The sequence below is a fragment of the Penicillium argentinense genome, assembly GCF_028826775.1.
Source record: "Penicillium argentinense strain IBT 30761 chromosome Unknown utg000006l_segment0_segment0, whole genome shotgun sequence".
NCBI lineage: Eukaryota > Fungi > Ascomycota > Eurotiomycetes > Eurotiales > Aspergillaceae > Penicillium > Penicillium argentinense.
The window spans coordinates 1,146,791-1,162,543 of record NW_026622665.1 but is presented as its reverse complement, the minus strand read 5'-3'; the positions used below and the strand labels follow the sequence as shown (position 1 = coordinate 1,162,543).

Genomic DNA, 15,753 nt, shown 5'->3' with positions numbered 1-15,753 from the left:
CCTATGGATTGTTGAGAACGATCCCGGCATTCTGGATGCACACTGCCGAGTCCACTGATAGGCATTTTTCACGGGTTGCACGTTGTGCCGAACTGTGGTATTGAGGGGCGAGTCGTTTCAGACAGCAATACATAGCCCGCACATTGGTAAACGCTTCGCGATGCTCCTCGTGCTCGAACCTCGGCTGTTTATTAATTTACTTTCTGAGCTGGGTTGACAGGAACTCAAGGGAAGTGAGAAAGCGACCTGACTAATACTACCACCGAAATGGCAATCGACAAGGTCTAGGCCCGAATACGAGCGGGATTTTCCCGGTCGTGCATTTGGAGGCGATCAGCCAGGGGATGGGCGCGATGGCGATCTTGGTAGACCCAAGGCGGCCAAGAATCGCGCACTCGCACCTAGAACAGAACAAGGCGCAAGCTTAGTGAAATGATCAGAAGGGAAGTCAGCAGAACGTGGACTTAGGCAGGGGTGATCTCGGAGATTTTCTGTGCACCTCGCCCAATGGGATGATGATGGATTCGGAAAAACCTCCGCCAGACCCGTTAGCGGCCAAGCTAAGGCGTGCTGGGCTCCGTTTCTCAGCCACGCCACTTGCGTTTTGGCACGAACTGATGGACTGTGTGGACTACCTTCCCTTCATTACCTTACCTGAAGAGGTATTCTAGGTAGGTAGTGTCAACTCTCCCTTCCCTCTGAGCACAGCCCGAACTTTGCGCCCTCGGCATTTCCTGATTTTTAGACCCTCATACACTGCAAGTACTAGTAAGTATCACAGTAAGTGCCTACACTTGCGCGCGTGTTCATCGATCGATCAGGGGCTTTTCTTCATTGATTCTGGAGTACACTTGCCTACCAGTGGTGTATATGTACACTTAGGTACACTTCGCCGACGATAGGCTGGGCCTTCCCCACCCCGTTACACGGACCCGAATCTCGATCCCATCCGACCCCCCTGGCCATACAAACTACAAGACCATTGGCAGGCGCCTGTGAAAGAGAAATGCGCACATCCCACGCACTCGTACGCACTTCGGTGGGGAGAAAACCCTCCCCACTCAATCGTATCCAAGGGACCAACAACTCTCGCTCCGGCAATTGGATCCGGGGAATCCACAGCGGAAAAGTCGCAAACCGGTGGGGTTGTAAAAATTCTGGTCAAATCGTAAAAGTCCCCAAACTCGCCCCTTACACCTGAATTGCATCGAACTGAAAGTGGCCCGGTGGATTCCCCTTATTCTGTTAAGGCTTCGAGTATGGTGGGCGCGGTTGGCACGGTTCATTTGCTGGCAGCGGCACTGATTTTTGTATCCCCCGATTTCCTATCCACCGGCCCCGACTGCACCGGCCGAGACGGCTATACCTACACAAGGCGAGAGGACGCTGACGATCTTTGCCGGACTTTGGGTCTCCTTTTTTTTTAATTTGAAAGGTTTGGTTCGTATTTTTGGTTTTGCGATTTCGATTGGATTCGGTTAGGGCTGGTCCCTACTTTGCCTAGTGTTGGCGTTGGTATTGACATCACTGGTGCTGCAGGTCAGGTAAAGCCCTGGAGGCACGGCAAGAAGGAAGGATTCGGAATTTGTCTTTATTGATACATCTGTATGCAATCAACTTTAGTTTTTTCAAAGCGGAGAACTCGGCCGCAATTAAGTTCCCCAGATTCTGGGATCGGGTCCGATGGGATCCGGATAATGTTGTATGAAACAAGACGCTGCAACGGTGTAGAACAAAAAGATTCGATCGCTAGACAAGACCAATGGGCGCGGGGACTCAATGGACGCCAAGTCGCCGACCCGATATGCTGATGCCCCGGAAATAAGAAATAGAGAAACACATGTCATAGAAAGAGAAGAAGGGAGACCGATGTCGATAGAATGATTTTTGAAAAAAAAATTCCTGAGTCATTTGGTAGGGTAGACTGGGTTAGGCTCACCCACGCGCACTTCTGGGCCGCGAATTCTGAGACGAGGAATCGCGCAGGATATCCGGAAATCTCGGGCCCAGCACCCAGTCCTCCATCGCGAGCCATTCGCTCCAGCTGCGCTCAGCTGCCTCAATTTCCGCGTCGAGGGGCGGTTGCAGCGGGCGCAGGAATGGAATAGTTTCTAGCGGGGACATGTCGTAGTCTTTCTTCACCGAGGCCCAGCCGCCGCTCTTTGCTGCGAAGAGATAGTTGCGCCGCTCTTGCTCGTGTAACGGGCCGACACCGCTGACCCAATCGTCGCCGAAGAATCCGTGCAGGACCCCCGGATAGTCCATGCCTGTCGCGACCAAACGGCGTATATACGGGATCAATGAGATGGCCGGCGGGCCCGGGGTTGTGTGTCCGGAAGATGAGGGGGCTGTCGAATTGAGGACCGGGTTCGGTTGGCGCTGGAAGGGGAGGTGGATGTTCAAGAAGGCGGAGAGCGCTTGCACGGGGACGCTGTGTTGGGCGTGGTCTAGGAAGTATCGTTGGCAGCTTTGGTAGCGTGGGTACCAGTCGAAGATGTCGAAGTTGTCTTCGCCTCCGGAGGAGCTGCCCAGGCCGAACATGGCCGGGTCGAGGTGTGGTTGTGAGTTCATGCGGGGAGGTGAGGTGTGTCTGCGTCGGTCTACAGGATGTCTGCTTGTGGAGGTTTCCTTCTTAGCTTGCTGCTCTTGACTTTGCTTTTTCTTTTGTTCGGTTGTCGTAGCGTTGGAGAAGAATGGCTGCGCCTCGTTGGGGATCTCGGCGGGGTTGAGATCTCGCCTCCACCTCCCCCGCGGTCCGGCACAGGATCCCACGCGAGGGAGGTCAGATGGGAAAGGGAAGAGGATGGGGAGAGAAGTCCGGGGGGAATGTTACTTCAAAAAAAGATCCCTACCTCGACGGACCAAAACGGACACGCGGCGCCGAGAGGCAGGGGCAGCAGCAGCAGGGGAGGGCGGGGAAGCAGAGCGGAACAGGTCTCTGATGGCTCCGAGTCCTCGACCGGGCTGGGATGTGTTCGTGGACATCAGGCGAGGGCCATCGAGGGGAGGCACATGAGCCTCACGGGGGAAGAGAGGAAGAGGCGGTGGTGGTAGTGGTGGTAATGATGGTTATGGGTGATAGGACCCATTGAGGAGGGGACTTATGAGATAAAGGAACCGCAGACATACATGATGAGAAGGAGATGGCGCAAAACGAGAGAGCAGAAGGCGGAGGAGGAGGAGGAGGGAAGAAGTATGAAAATGAAGCAATGGAAGTGGGAACTTTATTCTGGAACGTTCATTGAAACCGAGAGGGAGGGAAAGAATCGTGCGGAGAGTGGATTCGATGTATACGGAGTATTTTTGGTTTCAATCGGATCCATCAGAACGGGTCTATCCGGTCAGGCCAATCATTGGAACGAAGTCCATCGTCCCTCAGATCTCGTTGTCCACGGGTCGGGTGTGGATACTGGATCGATCTAGACGCGTTACCGTACGTTATTACCAGCGAGCCTCTTGATCACTACCATTATCGAAGTGGTCCTCTCCGTTTAATATTATCGACATGCACATGCCATGATTGAGTCTGTATGGATATATGACAAGGTATCGGTTCGGTGAACCACTGATAGCATACCAAGGTTCAGTACCACATCCTCGGGTCCTCAGTACATCTCCTCTCGTAGTTCAAGGTAGGGTAGGGCACCGGCGGCACAGAGGGGAAGTCTGAGGTAAGGCTGCATCCCTGCGGTTCTGCATAGGTGAGCAAGAACCCATCTCCCACTTCCCCAATGCCATTGGCCCGCACAATCAAGACGGCGCCGATTCCAATAACAATCCTATCCACTACTCCTTTTTTCGATCAGGCATTGCTACTGGCGCGGGCCGCTTATTTTCTTTTTTATTTATTTTATTTATTCCTTTTTAAATTTTCTTTTTCTTTCTGGGTATTGTATTTTCGCTGACTCTTCCTCCCTCGCTGGATGATGAAAAAGGGGGTTGCCCCTGTCCTCCTACCCAATCAAATCCGAAACTTGCTTGCTTACTGCAAGGCGCCTAGTCATGATTGGAATCAATTCGTCCACGAGGACATATACGCTGTCTTGGGCGCATAAAAGACGACTGGTCAGATGGCGGTCTCCCCACTCCCACACTTAACCTACTACACCTAAGGTAGGTCAGAGGTCAGACCATGTACCCGTCTGCTGCACATCAACATCGTCATGCGGGTGGCTGGCTTACTCGACTCAACTCGACAATAAGCCCTAGGGTAGGCATACTCGAAGAAGCCCGGCGTTTGAGACTCCTACAATATCCTGCAGCAGATCTCCCCTCCCAGCCCCCTGAAGCCGGAAAAGGGAAGAGCGAAGGGGAGCGAGCGACCAAGATGGACCGGACCCAGAAGGCAATGCCGGATAGCTCGTCCACTTCCCCAAGAGCCGATAGCTTAGTTTGCGATAGCGTGGCGTTGACCGAGACAATCCGACGATCGAATCAAATCGAGTCCCCTGACACTACCCGCCATTACCAGCAGGAATATGAGTGACACCATCCCTTAGCGCCTTGGGTCGATAAAGATGAATGGTTCATCGCCGATCGGGGGATGCGGCTGGCGCCTCTTCCTGTCATTCCTCCTAGCCTAGGTATGAGTCGGGTTTAGGGTGGCTTGTGGTGATGATCGGGGATCTCGCAAAAACAGGGACCACCCATCGTTCCTACCCCTGTGTCTAGCGCCTGGTCCATATGAGCAAGTCACAGAGCGATCAATTCGAGTCAGTTACACATTGATTACGATGCCTCGGTGGCTGTCATTTTCACAAAAGGTGGACGCTCTTAGGCAGACACCCTTGGGCAGGCACACTGCGAGAGTGGGTGAGAGTTGGGTGGCGGTCGATGCTGGGGTTCCCCTTTTCTGGAGATGCGGCGGGTCCTGCATGAAATCCCAGACCCAGAGGTTTGGGATGGCACGGACTTGCTGGACAATGGCAATTGCTCCATTGGCGCTGGCTCGGACAGGTATTGTGTTTCGACACCTTTAAGGGGTAAGGTCATAATGACTCGGAATCAACATGAAGCCAACCCCAACCCTGTCCTGACTCCCCCTTCAATTTGCCACATGTGGAGATGCGGTCCACCTAATCCCACATTGCAGCTGCGATCAAGGTCATCCATTTTGGACGACGTGACATATCCGCTGAAATTTGTCGCTGATAAATGATCACAGATGGCCAGTTTTGTCGAAGCGACAGTCCGATCGGTTCTTTCATAATGTAAATCAGAGTTCGCGATAGCGATACACTTGCATACTGCGGGCCGCTTGGTGTACCAGGATATGCACGATGATGGAGGCCGATCGACGGGGCTGGGTTATGCCTGTTTAGGAGCACGCATTGGATCATTCAACCACGATTTCAGTCATCCGCGAGACCACTTTGCAGGCAGTGTTGGGTCGACATTGGGCTCCGCGAATGAGGCCCGATTGATCGGGCTTTGCTCCTCGGATACTAAGCACTGGACTAGTGCTTTATAGCACACGGAGCACCGTGAGGACGGGATCGGTGCCATTTTTCTTCTCTGTGAAATCGTCTCGGACTTTCTACTACCTTGATACCTTTATATCGGGATACTAGTGGGTAGTAGCGTGGTCGTGCCGGTGCCTTTCGGCTCAACTCGATTAGTGTCTGCCATGTTACCCTCCATGCAGAATTACAATTTCGAACACGCCGGTCGCGGGTACTCGTGTTAATGCCAAGCCAGTGAGGCTGCATGCTGATCTTAGATGCGCTGCGTAAGCCTGGGTATTTATAAGTGGTCATGAGTCTGACTACATCTCACGACATCCTTGTCCTTTCTGTTAGTATTATCATAGTGCTTTCCATGTTCTGAAAATATCAACGAGCTGTATCGCGTGCCTGGCGTTGGCGCGGCAGTACTTCGGCAATCTAGTTCCTCGCGATACCTCGGGAACGCGATCTTCAAGCCCCATCGATGCGCAACAAGCTCACCCACCGCTCTTTGCCCATAGCTGTTCGTGTCGCCAGAAATAGAAATACACCCTGCATACCGAAAGTAGTGCATTCGCCGATTCCAAATCTCAGCGCGCATTGCTAGGTCGTTAAGTGTAACCGAGCGGATCTTCAAATGTGATCTATCACTTCCAGCTGAAGAATAACACGACTGCGGCGATCATCGCGGCAGAAGACTTGAAAAGTTGTTAAGCGATGACTTCATACATAATGATGCCGTGACTCGAGATAGACCAATTTGAGTCAATTCGCGATCGGAATCAGAGCTCTGGTCCATCCCGCTCCTCGCCGCAAACACCAAGCTCATAGGTCTCTCAAGACGCAGTCGATCTCGGCCGGGAAATGCGATGCTGGTATGTCTGCAAAGTATGTGTCATCCGTCATTCCCCCAGGTCGGATTGCTCGGGTGCGCGCGGGTGCCCCTCAGATAGGGAAACGAGGCGAATGATGTTCTTCCGATTTAATTCTCGTTCGGGGCAAGGAGTTGCGGAGACCGCCGATGCCCTCCGCGAGGGTGGCGGGCGGCTCATGTGTCGTAGGTGGGGTGGGAGGGGGGCTGCTGTGTACCTATGAGACTGGCTGCAGAGGGTATTGCCAATGGTTTGTGCATAGTTATTCGAAGGAAGCGGCAGGGCACACACTTGTGAAGTGTGCTGTGGCTTCGACTGGCTCGTGGAAAGTTTGGGTGCGATCTGGGGTGCATGGAGCTTGCGGGCGCTAGAGTGGTTGGCTGCTGTGGGGTTGATTCCAGGGTCGGTTGTGGGTTTGGTGGATGGTCTAGATGTAGGTTATTTCGATGGTGTGCCTCGTATGTGATCATAACGTCGAAGGCTTCGACTTGCGACCGGTGTTGGTAGTGGTTTGGATGCTGTTGGTGTGGTTGGCGGTGGATGTCACATGATGCTTTCAAGAATCAAGCTTAAAGTGTACTGAAACCCGCAACTGTGCGATGATATACTTGTCAGATTTGAATATAAATAGTCAATGCAGAATCGATTGTGAAGCAATCCATGGAAATATAGCTTTACAAGCAGATAAAAGGTCACTCAACGATTACCAACTCCAGTTTCGGCACAAGCTTGACCAGACGACGAATTTACATTTGGTGTATACTATGGCTACCGGTATACTCTACCTGACCCCCGTCCTTACAACTGAAACAGCCTCCAGCAGCATTGTAAGACACAAAATCAGACCTGATTATGAATAAATACCTTCTAACAGCCTGCGGCACAACACAACCTTATATGCCCCGTACCACAGCCATCCAACAAACCCGTGACAAAACTCAACACAAATAATTGGAACTCAGAGATTGATAAGATACCCCTGCAGTGCTTTATGCAGACTAATCCAGCTGGAGCACCCAACTACAAACTTACCCTAGTGTAGGGTACAGTAGCGCAGACCCTAGCAGTATCCAGCAGCAGCGCAAAGTTTATCCAGCATCGGATCTTTATCGGAGGCAGCAAGAGCCCAGGACAAATGGAAGTGCTCCAGACTATTATTTAGCCTTCTGCATGCATCTGTGGTTTCCCGTGGAGTCTCCGACTTTCGCTGGGGTGGATGGGCACGTGCGTGAATGCCGCTTGGGGAAAGGTGATCTCATAGCGAGAAAGGGGTTATGAATTTGATCTTTAACTGTACACTTGTACACTGTAGGTACTGATAAAGGGATGCAATTTAGAAAGTGAAAGAGGTCATCGGTGCTTGTTGTGTATGGGTTACGTATATCCCATGCTAATGCTAATATCTAATGAGGTTGCCTCGATAACACAGCCCCGGACTAAATTTTGGGCCTTGTCATGATCAGCACTACTTGGCCAAGAACTTTCCTCCAATGGTCGCGCGTGGAAAGCGCAGTGCGAGGTCGATCAGTGGCGACGTCTGCAATGGATATGGAGGGTGCACCGGGGAGGATCATGATCGTCTCGAGGTACGGTAGTATGTGCAGGGCGCCGCTGCCGCAATTATTCCAGCAACAAGCAATCCTGCTAGCCTACACTACTGTGGTGTTGTTTAATAAAGGGTAAAGTGATGAGTCTGGAGAATGCACGTCCCCGCTAGGGCAACGCTCACCGGACCCGACGATCGGGTTGGCAAATAGGGTTGTCGTAAGGTAAGCTTGGTCTTGGCGGGGTGTGCCTGACGAGATCTTGACAGCCGCGCCACGGCAAAAATTGGAGATTTGGCTGGGCTGAATTGGAATGTAGACATGCCAAGATCTTCTTTCTCTGGGTGTGTTTCAAGCGATGTTTTCTCTATTCTCTGGTCAAGAGGAGGGCATCATATGATTGGCGTGTACAGCTTCAATATTGAAGCTGGCGGGTCAACACTTTACCCCTCCCAGCCCCTCCATTCCTTTTTGACTACTAGAAGATGTTCACGAATCGAGGAGGGGTACGGGAGTTATCAAAATGCCGAGTCTGGGGACCGGTGAGCCGATTCAATCGAGTAAGTGTTCTGGGGTTCCTTGTCCACCCGAAAGCCCGATAAAGCACGGGTCGAATGGGCAGTTCCTGTGAGCACACCCTGTGAAAAATCAAAACCCAACTTCAGATAAGGTGGTGGAGCAGCCCACCGGACGGACCAGTCAGCACCGCTGCTTTCGGGCAGGTGGGGGAGCTGTTGCCGCTTGCAGCGCACACGTGACCTCCGCTGCCGAGCGGAGTGCCGAACAGGCAGCTGGTGGCGGGGTATCTGCTATGTATGTATAGGACGAAATAGAGTACCCTGCACTCTGGAGTAGGCACGGATTATTATGTAGTATGCTACATTACAGAGAGCAGTAGATGTCATTTCTGTCCAATGTCCCTGAATGGTCATCAGCGCATCATGCACGCCGTACTCCGCATCGTGCTAGCCTCTCCAGGTTACATCCTGTCGGAGAGGACCGATCCGATGGGATGGGCAGAGTGAGGACGACCACGAATATAGAACGGAACGAGCAGACAGTGGCGGCAACCACGACTGTACCTCCCAAACGGGCTTTCCGTAGGTACCATACAATTGTAGTGCAGGGAGGGTAGGGGACACTATGACAGGTCGCCACGATAAGCAATCCGTGACCTTAACACATAAGATAACTCGGTCGGGTGGGCCCCGAACTTCGGACATTCTTCCCACGGAATTGCTGCTGGCTCCCCTGACTGTGCAACGCTGCACTGCAAATCCTAGGCTCCGCTGCCTCCGCTGGCCCTCCGCTGCGTGCATCTTCGATTTCCCCGTCCACCCTGCCACGCTTGTCCGGCTCTCTCGTCCGACTCCGGCTCCTGTCCCAGCGCGCCCTCGCCCCCTCCCCGCTCCTGTATATATTTCTTCCTCGCCCCCGTACTCTTCTGTTCCTTCTTCACTCATCTCTGGTCTTTGCCTTCTGTCTTCAATTGCATATATACCCCGGTCGCACATCACCCAGAGTCCAATATAATATAACCACCCGCCACAATGACTGCCCAGAACCTCCCCTTCGAGCCCGAGTTTGAGCAGGCCTACAAGGGTATGTCCAATCTTCCTAACCCTACCACAATATTACCCCTCCACCCGTTAATGCTAGAGTTGCCATGTCCTCATGGTAGCTCTAGTCGATATCGGCTCCCTCGGCAAGTGGTCCTTCGGAACAGCTCCGCTAATCACGGCCCGCCACAGAGCTCGCCTCTACCCTCGAGAACTCCACTCTCTTCCAGAAGAAGCCCGAGTACCGCAAGGCCCTGCAGGTCGTCTCCGTTCCCGAGCGCGTCGTCCAGTTCCGCGTCGTCTGGGAGGATGACAAGGGCAACGTCCAGATCAACCGCGGTTTCCGTGTTCAGTTCAACTCCGCCCTCGGTCCCTACAAGGGTGGTCTCCGCTTCCACCCTTCCGTCAACCTGTCCATCCTGAAGTTCCTCGGCTTCGAGCAGATCTTCAAGAATGCCCTCACCGGTCTCAACATGGGTGGTGGCAAGGGTGGTTCCGACTTCGACCCCAAGGGGAAGTCCGACAACGAGATCCGCCGCTTCTGTGTCTCCTTCATGAGCGAGCTCTGCAAGCACATCGGTCAGGACACTGATGTCCCCGCTGGTGACATTGGTGTCACCGGTCGCGAGGTCGGCTACATGTTCGGCCAGTACAAGAAGATCCGCAACGAGTGGGTTGGTGTCCTCACCGGCAAGGGCGGCAGCTGGGGTGGTTCCCTCATCCGCCCCGAGGCCACTGGTTACGGTGTTGTCTACTACGTCGAGCACATGATCAAGCACGCCTCCGGCGGCAAGGAGTCCTTCGCCGGCAAGCGCGTTGCCATCTCCGGTTCCGGTAACGTCGCCCAGTACGCCGCCCTCAAGGTCATCGAACTGGGTGGTTCCGTCGTCTCCCTCTCCGACTCCCAGGGTGCTCTCGTCCTCAACGGCGAGGAGGGCTCCTTCACCCCCGAGGAGATCAACACCATCGCCGCCATCAAGGTCGAGCGCAAGCAGATCGCCGAGCTCGCCGCCCAGGCCCCCTTCTCTTCCAAGTTCAAGTACATCCCCGGTGCCCGCCCCTGGACCAACATCGCCGGCCGCATCGACGTTGCCCTGCCCTCCGCCACCCAAAACGAGGTCTCCGGCGACGAGGCCAAGGCCCTCATCGCCGCTGGCTGCAAGTTCATCGCCGAGGGTTCCAACATGGGTTCCACTCAGGACGCCATCGATGTCTTCGAGGCCCACCGTGAGGCTAACGCCGGCGGCGCTGCCATCTGGTACGCCCCCGGTAAGGCCGCCAACGCTGGTGGTGTTGCTGTTTCCGGTCTGGAGATGGCTCAGAACTCTGCCCGTGTCAACTGGACTTCCGAGGAGGTTGACTCCCGTCTGAAGAACATCATGGAGGACTGCTTCAAGAACGGTCTGGCTACCGCCCAGGAGTACGTTACTCCTGCTGCTGGCTCCCTGCCTTCGCTCGTTGCTGGTTCCAACATTGCTGGTTTCACCAAGGTTGCTGAGGCCATGAAGGACCACGGTGACTGGTGGTAAACCATCAGCCATTCTAAAAAGATGGATTGGTCCTTGAAAGATGAGGGTCGTTGATGCATTTGTTTCTTACTCTTCCTGTCTATACTTTTTACCTTTGCTCAGCGGGTTTGGATAGAGGCGCTGGTCTTTTTTGTGATGCATTTGATGATATATCCCACTTAGCACGTTCTTCGTTCTGTTCGGGATCGTCATGATGATAATGAAATTCAATGATTATTTAAACAAACTTCTCTTGTAAAGGGTGTAGTAACCTTATCATTCAGCCATCTTCAGCTTCAACTTGGGAGCATAGTTTCATCTCATAGTCGCAGTGAAATGAGAAATTGATTTGATTTTACAGATCTTATAATTCTCCATCCCACATTGAACTATCCTAACTGTACTTCACAATGGAAGAGCAATCCCCGATGCCAGCTGTATCAGGACATAAGCTTTTCATCTCAAGAGACGCTTATTCGTCGTGACTTGCATGCCGAAGCTGGCATTTCCGACAGGTGGTACGGTCAGATACAGACGAAATTTCACCTTGGAAAACCCCAGCTTAGAATCCTTGAGCTATCAAGTTTCGCATTCTCAGAATAGCGTCCCCTTTATGAGCAAATATCGCAGGAAAGCAATCCCTACATTTAAATCTGCTATCTCGAAACAAATCAAGACTACCGCAGTTCGAAAGACACGTAGTGACTAGTGAAGTAGTCTCCAGTGGGTCGGTCTCGAAAAGGTTATTCATTAGTTGCAGATCTGCATGTTTAGGTACATGGAGCTTGCATTGTCATCTCTACCCATGTCCTTTTTGTCACTTCGCTTTTCTCGGTTTTGCGATCTTGGCTCTGGTAGATCAGTTAGATTCTTTAATTTTCTGTGACTTCTCGGAAGCACTCTATCCTGAAAATACACATTAATTTTCGAACAATTTAGTCGATAAAAGGTCGATGATGTTAGACTTGGCCGGCGTTTCGGTTGCCGGTATTGCTTCTCGAGTCAACAGTGGTTTCATTAAGGCCAATCGATTATCGATATGGCCATTCCATGCCTGAGGGTAACACGGGCTTTTCCTGTTGACATGTATTGATTATGGACTTTCGCAATCTAACTGAGTCTCTTTTTCGGTTTTCTGTCGCACCAAATTTGGACAAATTTTAGACAATTTATTTCAACCCTGTAGACAGCAGACGACACGTGACCCATTTTCTTGTTCACGTGACGCATTTGGTGAAAGATACACGTGACCATCGGACAAACAGCGCCTCCTCGACCCAATTATTGGTCGCCTCGTTCATTGAACGCCAAAAATGCCCTACATTGATTTGATTGTTTAAGTAAGTTCGTCCATCTTAGCTCTACAGAATTCTCTAACCTCCGCCCAGGTAGTCCTCGCAATGTTGCCGGATAAGGCTCCTTCAGACCAGTGGAGGACCTTCCTCCACCGGTGTTTAGCAAATCGAGTGGATGTCGATGAGTTCAAGGAATTCACTCGATTAATGCTCAAAGACTTCCCTGTAAAAGGTGAGGAGCTGCTGGATCTACTCCTCGAAGCTCGCGCAACCTCCAACATCGCCTGGGACCCCTTGCTCCCCGTTTATGTCGACTGTCTCTTCAGGACCGAGCTGGTCAAGTCGTCGGCTGCATTGACTAGTCTTCTCAAGAACTCTTCTGTTCGCGGAAATGCGGCTCCGAAGAGGAAGACTTCGACGCTCATGACCGACATCAAGGTCATTCAGGATGTCATGATGGCTGCCTCCACAGGTGTCCTACCCAAGACTACCGCCGAAGCGGTAGAACTCTTTGCGGTGACTGTCGAGTGGATCGAGGCGGTTGTTTCGTGGCACCATGAGGACCTGGACATCTCGCAGCAGGAGAGTGGTTTGATGAATAATCCTGATGCGATGTCGGTGTTCGAGTCGGTTGGTATTCTTCTGGCTGCACTGTTCGGAACAACGAAGGGATTAGACGCGCTTTCCAGCTCTTATATTGATCGCGCTCATCAAGGTTTGCTTGGTTTCTATTTTCTTGCTTCATCTGGATGGTTTTGACCAATATTCTTCACTTTAGGCTTGAAAGTCAGGCTTGGTCAAGCCATCTCATCATATCTACCCTTGTGTGTGGATATCTCCTTGCCACTTCGCCATCGACTTGATACCCTCCAGAAAGAGTTCAATTTGTACGGACAACAGCCTTCGAAACAGGTTGATCCCTCCTCACTTGATGGGATGAACGTGAACTCTCTCCAATTCGAGGCCTCTATAATGGATGGCCCGGTGATCAACACGCGAGCTGGGCTCTATGTGTACCTTAACTCGATGGTAATATCCTCTCTCAGGGCCTTCATTATGAACAAGACTCTGATCCTTATCTAGCTTGTTGGACGCCCACTTGTCGATGACTCCATTTTGATCAACTTCCTTACCAATCGCTATGAGGTGGGTAAATGCTTGACTGGCTTTGCCTGGTATCATTCTAATATCCGTCATTCCAGGGTCACCAAGAAGTCCTTGTCGCAGAGATGATCACAGCCGCTTTCGACGTTCTATCCAATGGCGTCAATCGTAATGAATCCGGTCGAACAATGTTCTTGTTCCGATCGTTCCTGGTGAACAAGCTTCCATCATTCTTCGCAGCCATGTCGGCTGCGTCGATGGTGCCAATTCCAATGGAGATGTGCATCACACAGGCGCTCAGCCGACTCGACCCGAATGCCTTTCCTTCGTTCTCTCAGATGTTCTCCATGCAAGGTAGTAGCATTCTTTCTGATGCGCGCCAGGAGTTCCTGTTTGCGTGTGCATCTCACAGACTCATCCCGGAGTCCAGCATCGAGCGCCTTCTGGGAGAAAACCCAATGCAGACCCTGCCTGTCGGTGGTCCTTACCAGAAAGATGATTTAGTACCCCAGATCACTACCAATCTTGAAAGAGCGGATCAATTGATAGGTGAGATTGAGTCGATGGAGGGAAATGCGGGGGCAATTGTGCGGGCTGTGACCGAGGTATGTCTCACCAGGAGAGCCCAGGACTTGTGGGTATGACTAACAAAGCAGCAGGTTATGTACAGCCTTTGCAACCAGAAGGAAACGGTGACTCTCAAGAGCATCTGCAACTCACTTTCACGACGCCCTCAAACACTTGATGTGATTCTGCTCTTTAGAACTGCCAAGCAGGTCCTGCAACCTCTCTGTGCCTTGTTAGACTCCTGGCGTTGGGATGAAGAGCAGGGCGAGAATCAACTGGTCTATGACGAGTTCGGCAGCATTTTACTACTTGTTCTCGCCTTCAAGTACCGATATGATCTAAGTGCCTCGGATATCGGAATTTCGAGCAGTGATTCTTTCCTCTTGAAGTTGTTTGACCGAGGCTCTTTCAGCCAGAATCTGAGCGACCTCAACGAGAAACAAAACAAGGATGTTGGCGCGTGGATCGCCGCTTTGTTCATTGCCGAAGGCATTAATGAAGAGACCATGTCATCCTGCAGCCCTCAAGAATTCTACATGCTCGTCGCGACTCTGTTCGATCAAAGTCTAGGGGCATGTGAGTCGGGGAAACTGGATTTCGAAACATTGAAAGGAGGCTTTGAATGTAAAGTTCTCGCATGAATCTCCTACTCTAAGATTGAAGCTCACACTTACTCTTCCAGACCTCCTCGAGCCTTTCTTACTGCCTGCCCTGGTGATAGCTCTCACATGGCTTGGTAATCATATCTGGGAGTCCGAAACCGACCCAACAATCCCCCTCAAGGCACTATACTCTCTAGTCAAACCCAGCTCCATCTCCGGCGAGGCACAAGCAATCCACAAGACCGTCCTCAACATCACCGCCCGTCCTCTCGAAGAACAACTGAAGGACGTGCGCACCAGAAACCAAACCCGAACAGATATCAAACCAATCCTGGACGCGCTCGACCCATACCTCTCCTTCCGCCGCGTGGGCAGCTCGCACTGCTCAGAGCTGGACAACTGGGCCGCCCAACCCGTAGGCGGCCTACCAGGAAGCCTTCGCAGCACACTCCACTCACTCGTCCTTTGGAGCACGAACTCCGGAATGGCAATGCAACCACAATCCTACACCCACCGCCAGATCCTCGCAGGAATCCGCATCCTCGGCTCCACGCGCGTCCTGAACGCCCTCCTCGACGAACTAAAACAACAAGCCGAAGGAGGCAGCGTCGACCTCGCCCTCGATATCGTGGCAACGATTGTCTGCGCACCCATGGCCGAGTCGTTCGCCGTGGACCAGAATATCTGCCAACCGGTCGATTCAACGAAAGAGTCGCTCCCCCGCTGTCCGACCCTGACCCTCCGAGACGCCCTGAATCTCCAGCACGAGAACATCCCCAAGATCTCAGAGAAGGATCCCCTGCGCGCGGAACTGATCGTCCGACTCTGGCGCCGCGTGAGCGTCCTCGCTGCGCCCCCATCGCAGGTCGCGAATATCGATGTTAGCAATATTATTCAGAATATGCATCTTGGCGGCGTCGATGGGCAGGATCGTATGGATCTTGAACAGCCTGGTGGTATTGGTAATGGTGTTGACGAGGATAATCCGGATAATATCAATGATATGCTAGATAAGGCTGCCGCCGCCGCTGCGGCTGGGATGGAGGGTGGTGTCAATGTAGGACAGGATCTGGGGCTGGATGTTGGTGGAACGGGAATGGATACTACCGGTATGGACGCTATTGATGATGTTCTCAATGCGGCGGATATGGCGGTTGGGAATCCGGAATTCTTGGATTTGGATATGGAGGGCATGTTTTGAGTGTGGGTGTTTATGCGAGCTAGTCGTATCGATATCTTGATATATTTGGAGAATTTA

General features: G+C 52.3%; 5 protein-coding genes across 5 annotated transcripts; 4 read left to right on the top strand and 1 right to left on the bottom strand.

The window, feature by feature from the left end:
• Positions 1-1,935: 1,935 nt before the first annotated feature.
• Positions 1,936-2,571, bottom strand: N7532_007570 (uncharacterized protein; the record flags this gene model as incomplete). Its single annotated transcript, XM_056620063.1, has 1 exon — positions 1,936-2,571. The coding sequence occupies one exon, from the start codon at positions 2,569-2,571 to the stop codon at positions 1,936-1,938; it is 636 nt and encodes a 211-aa protein (XP_056473429.1).
• A 1,561-nt stretch (positions 2,572-4,132) lies between these two features.
• N7532_007569 (uncharacterized protein) lies at positions 4,133-4,486 on the top strand (the record flags this gene model as incomplete). Its single annotated transcript, XM_056620062.1, has 1 exon — positions 4,133-4,486. One exon carries the CDS (start codon positions 4,133-4,135, stop codon positions 4,484-4,486), a length of 354 nt encoding a protein of 117 aa, XP_056473428.1.
• A 3,897-nt stretch (positions 4,487-8,383) lies between these two features.
• N7532_007568 (uncharacterized protein) lies at positions 8,384-8,683 on the top strand (the record flags this gene model as incomplete). The annotated part of the gene is made up of 2 exons (XM_056620061.1): positions 8,384-8,420; positions 8,526-8,683. The coding sequence occupies 2 exons, from the start codon at positions 8,384-8,386 to the stop codon at positions 8,681-8,683; spliced, it is 195 nt and encodes a 64-aa protein (XP_056473427.1).
• Positions 8,684-9,410: 727 nt separating this feature from the next.
• Positions 9,411-10,948, top strand: N7532_007567 (glutamate dehydrogenase; the record flags this gene model as incomplete). Its single annotated transcript, XM_056620060.1, has 2 exons — positions 9,411-9,462; positions 9,612-10,948. 2 exons carry the CDS (start codon positions 9,411-9,413, stop codon positions 10,946-10,948), a joined length of 1,389 nt encoding a protein of 462 aa, XP_056473426.1.
• A 1,379-nt stretch (positions 10,949-12,327) lies between these two features.
• nut1 (putative RNA polymerase II mediator complex subunit Nut1) lies at positions 12,328-15,696 on the top strand (the record flags this gene model as incomplete). Its single annotated transcript, XM_056620059.1, has 6 exons — positions 12,328-12,937; positions 13,001-13,251; positions 13,306-13,368; positions 13,425-13,931; positions 13,986-14,469; positions 14,576-15,696. The coding sequence occupies 6 exons, from the start codon at positions 12,328-12,330 to the stop codon at positions 15,694-15,696; spliced, it is 3,036 nt and encodes a 1,011-aa protein (XP_056473425.1).
• Between the last annotated feature and the right edge of the window lie 57 nt (positions 15,697-15,753).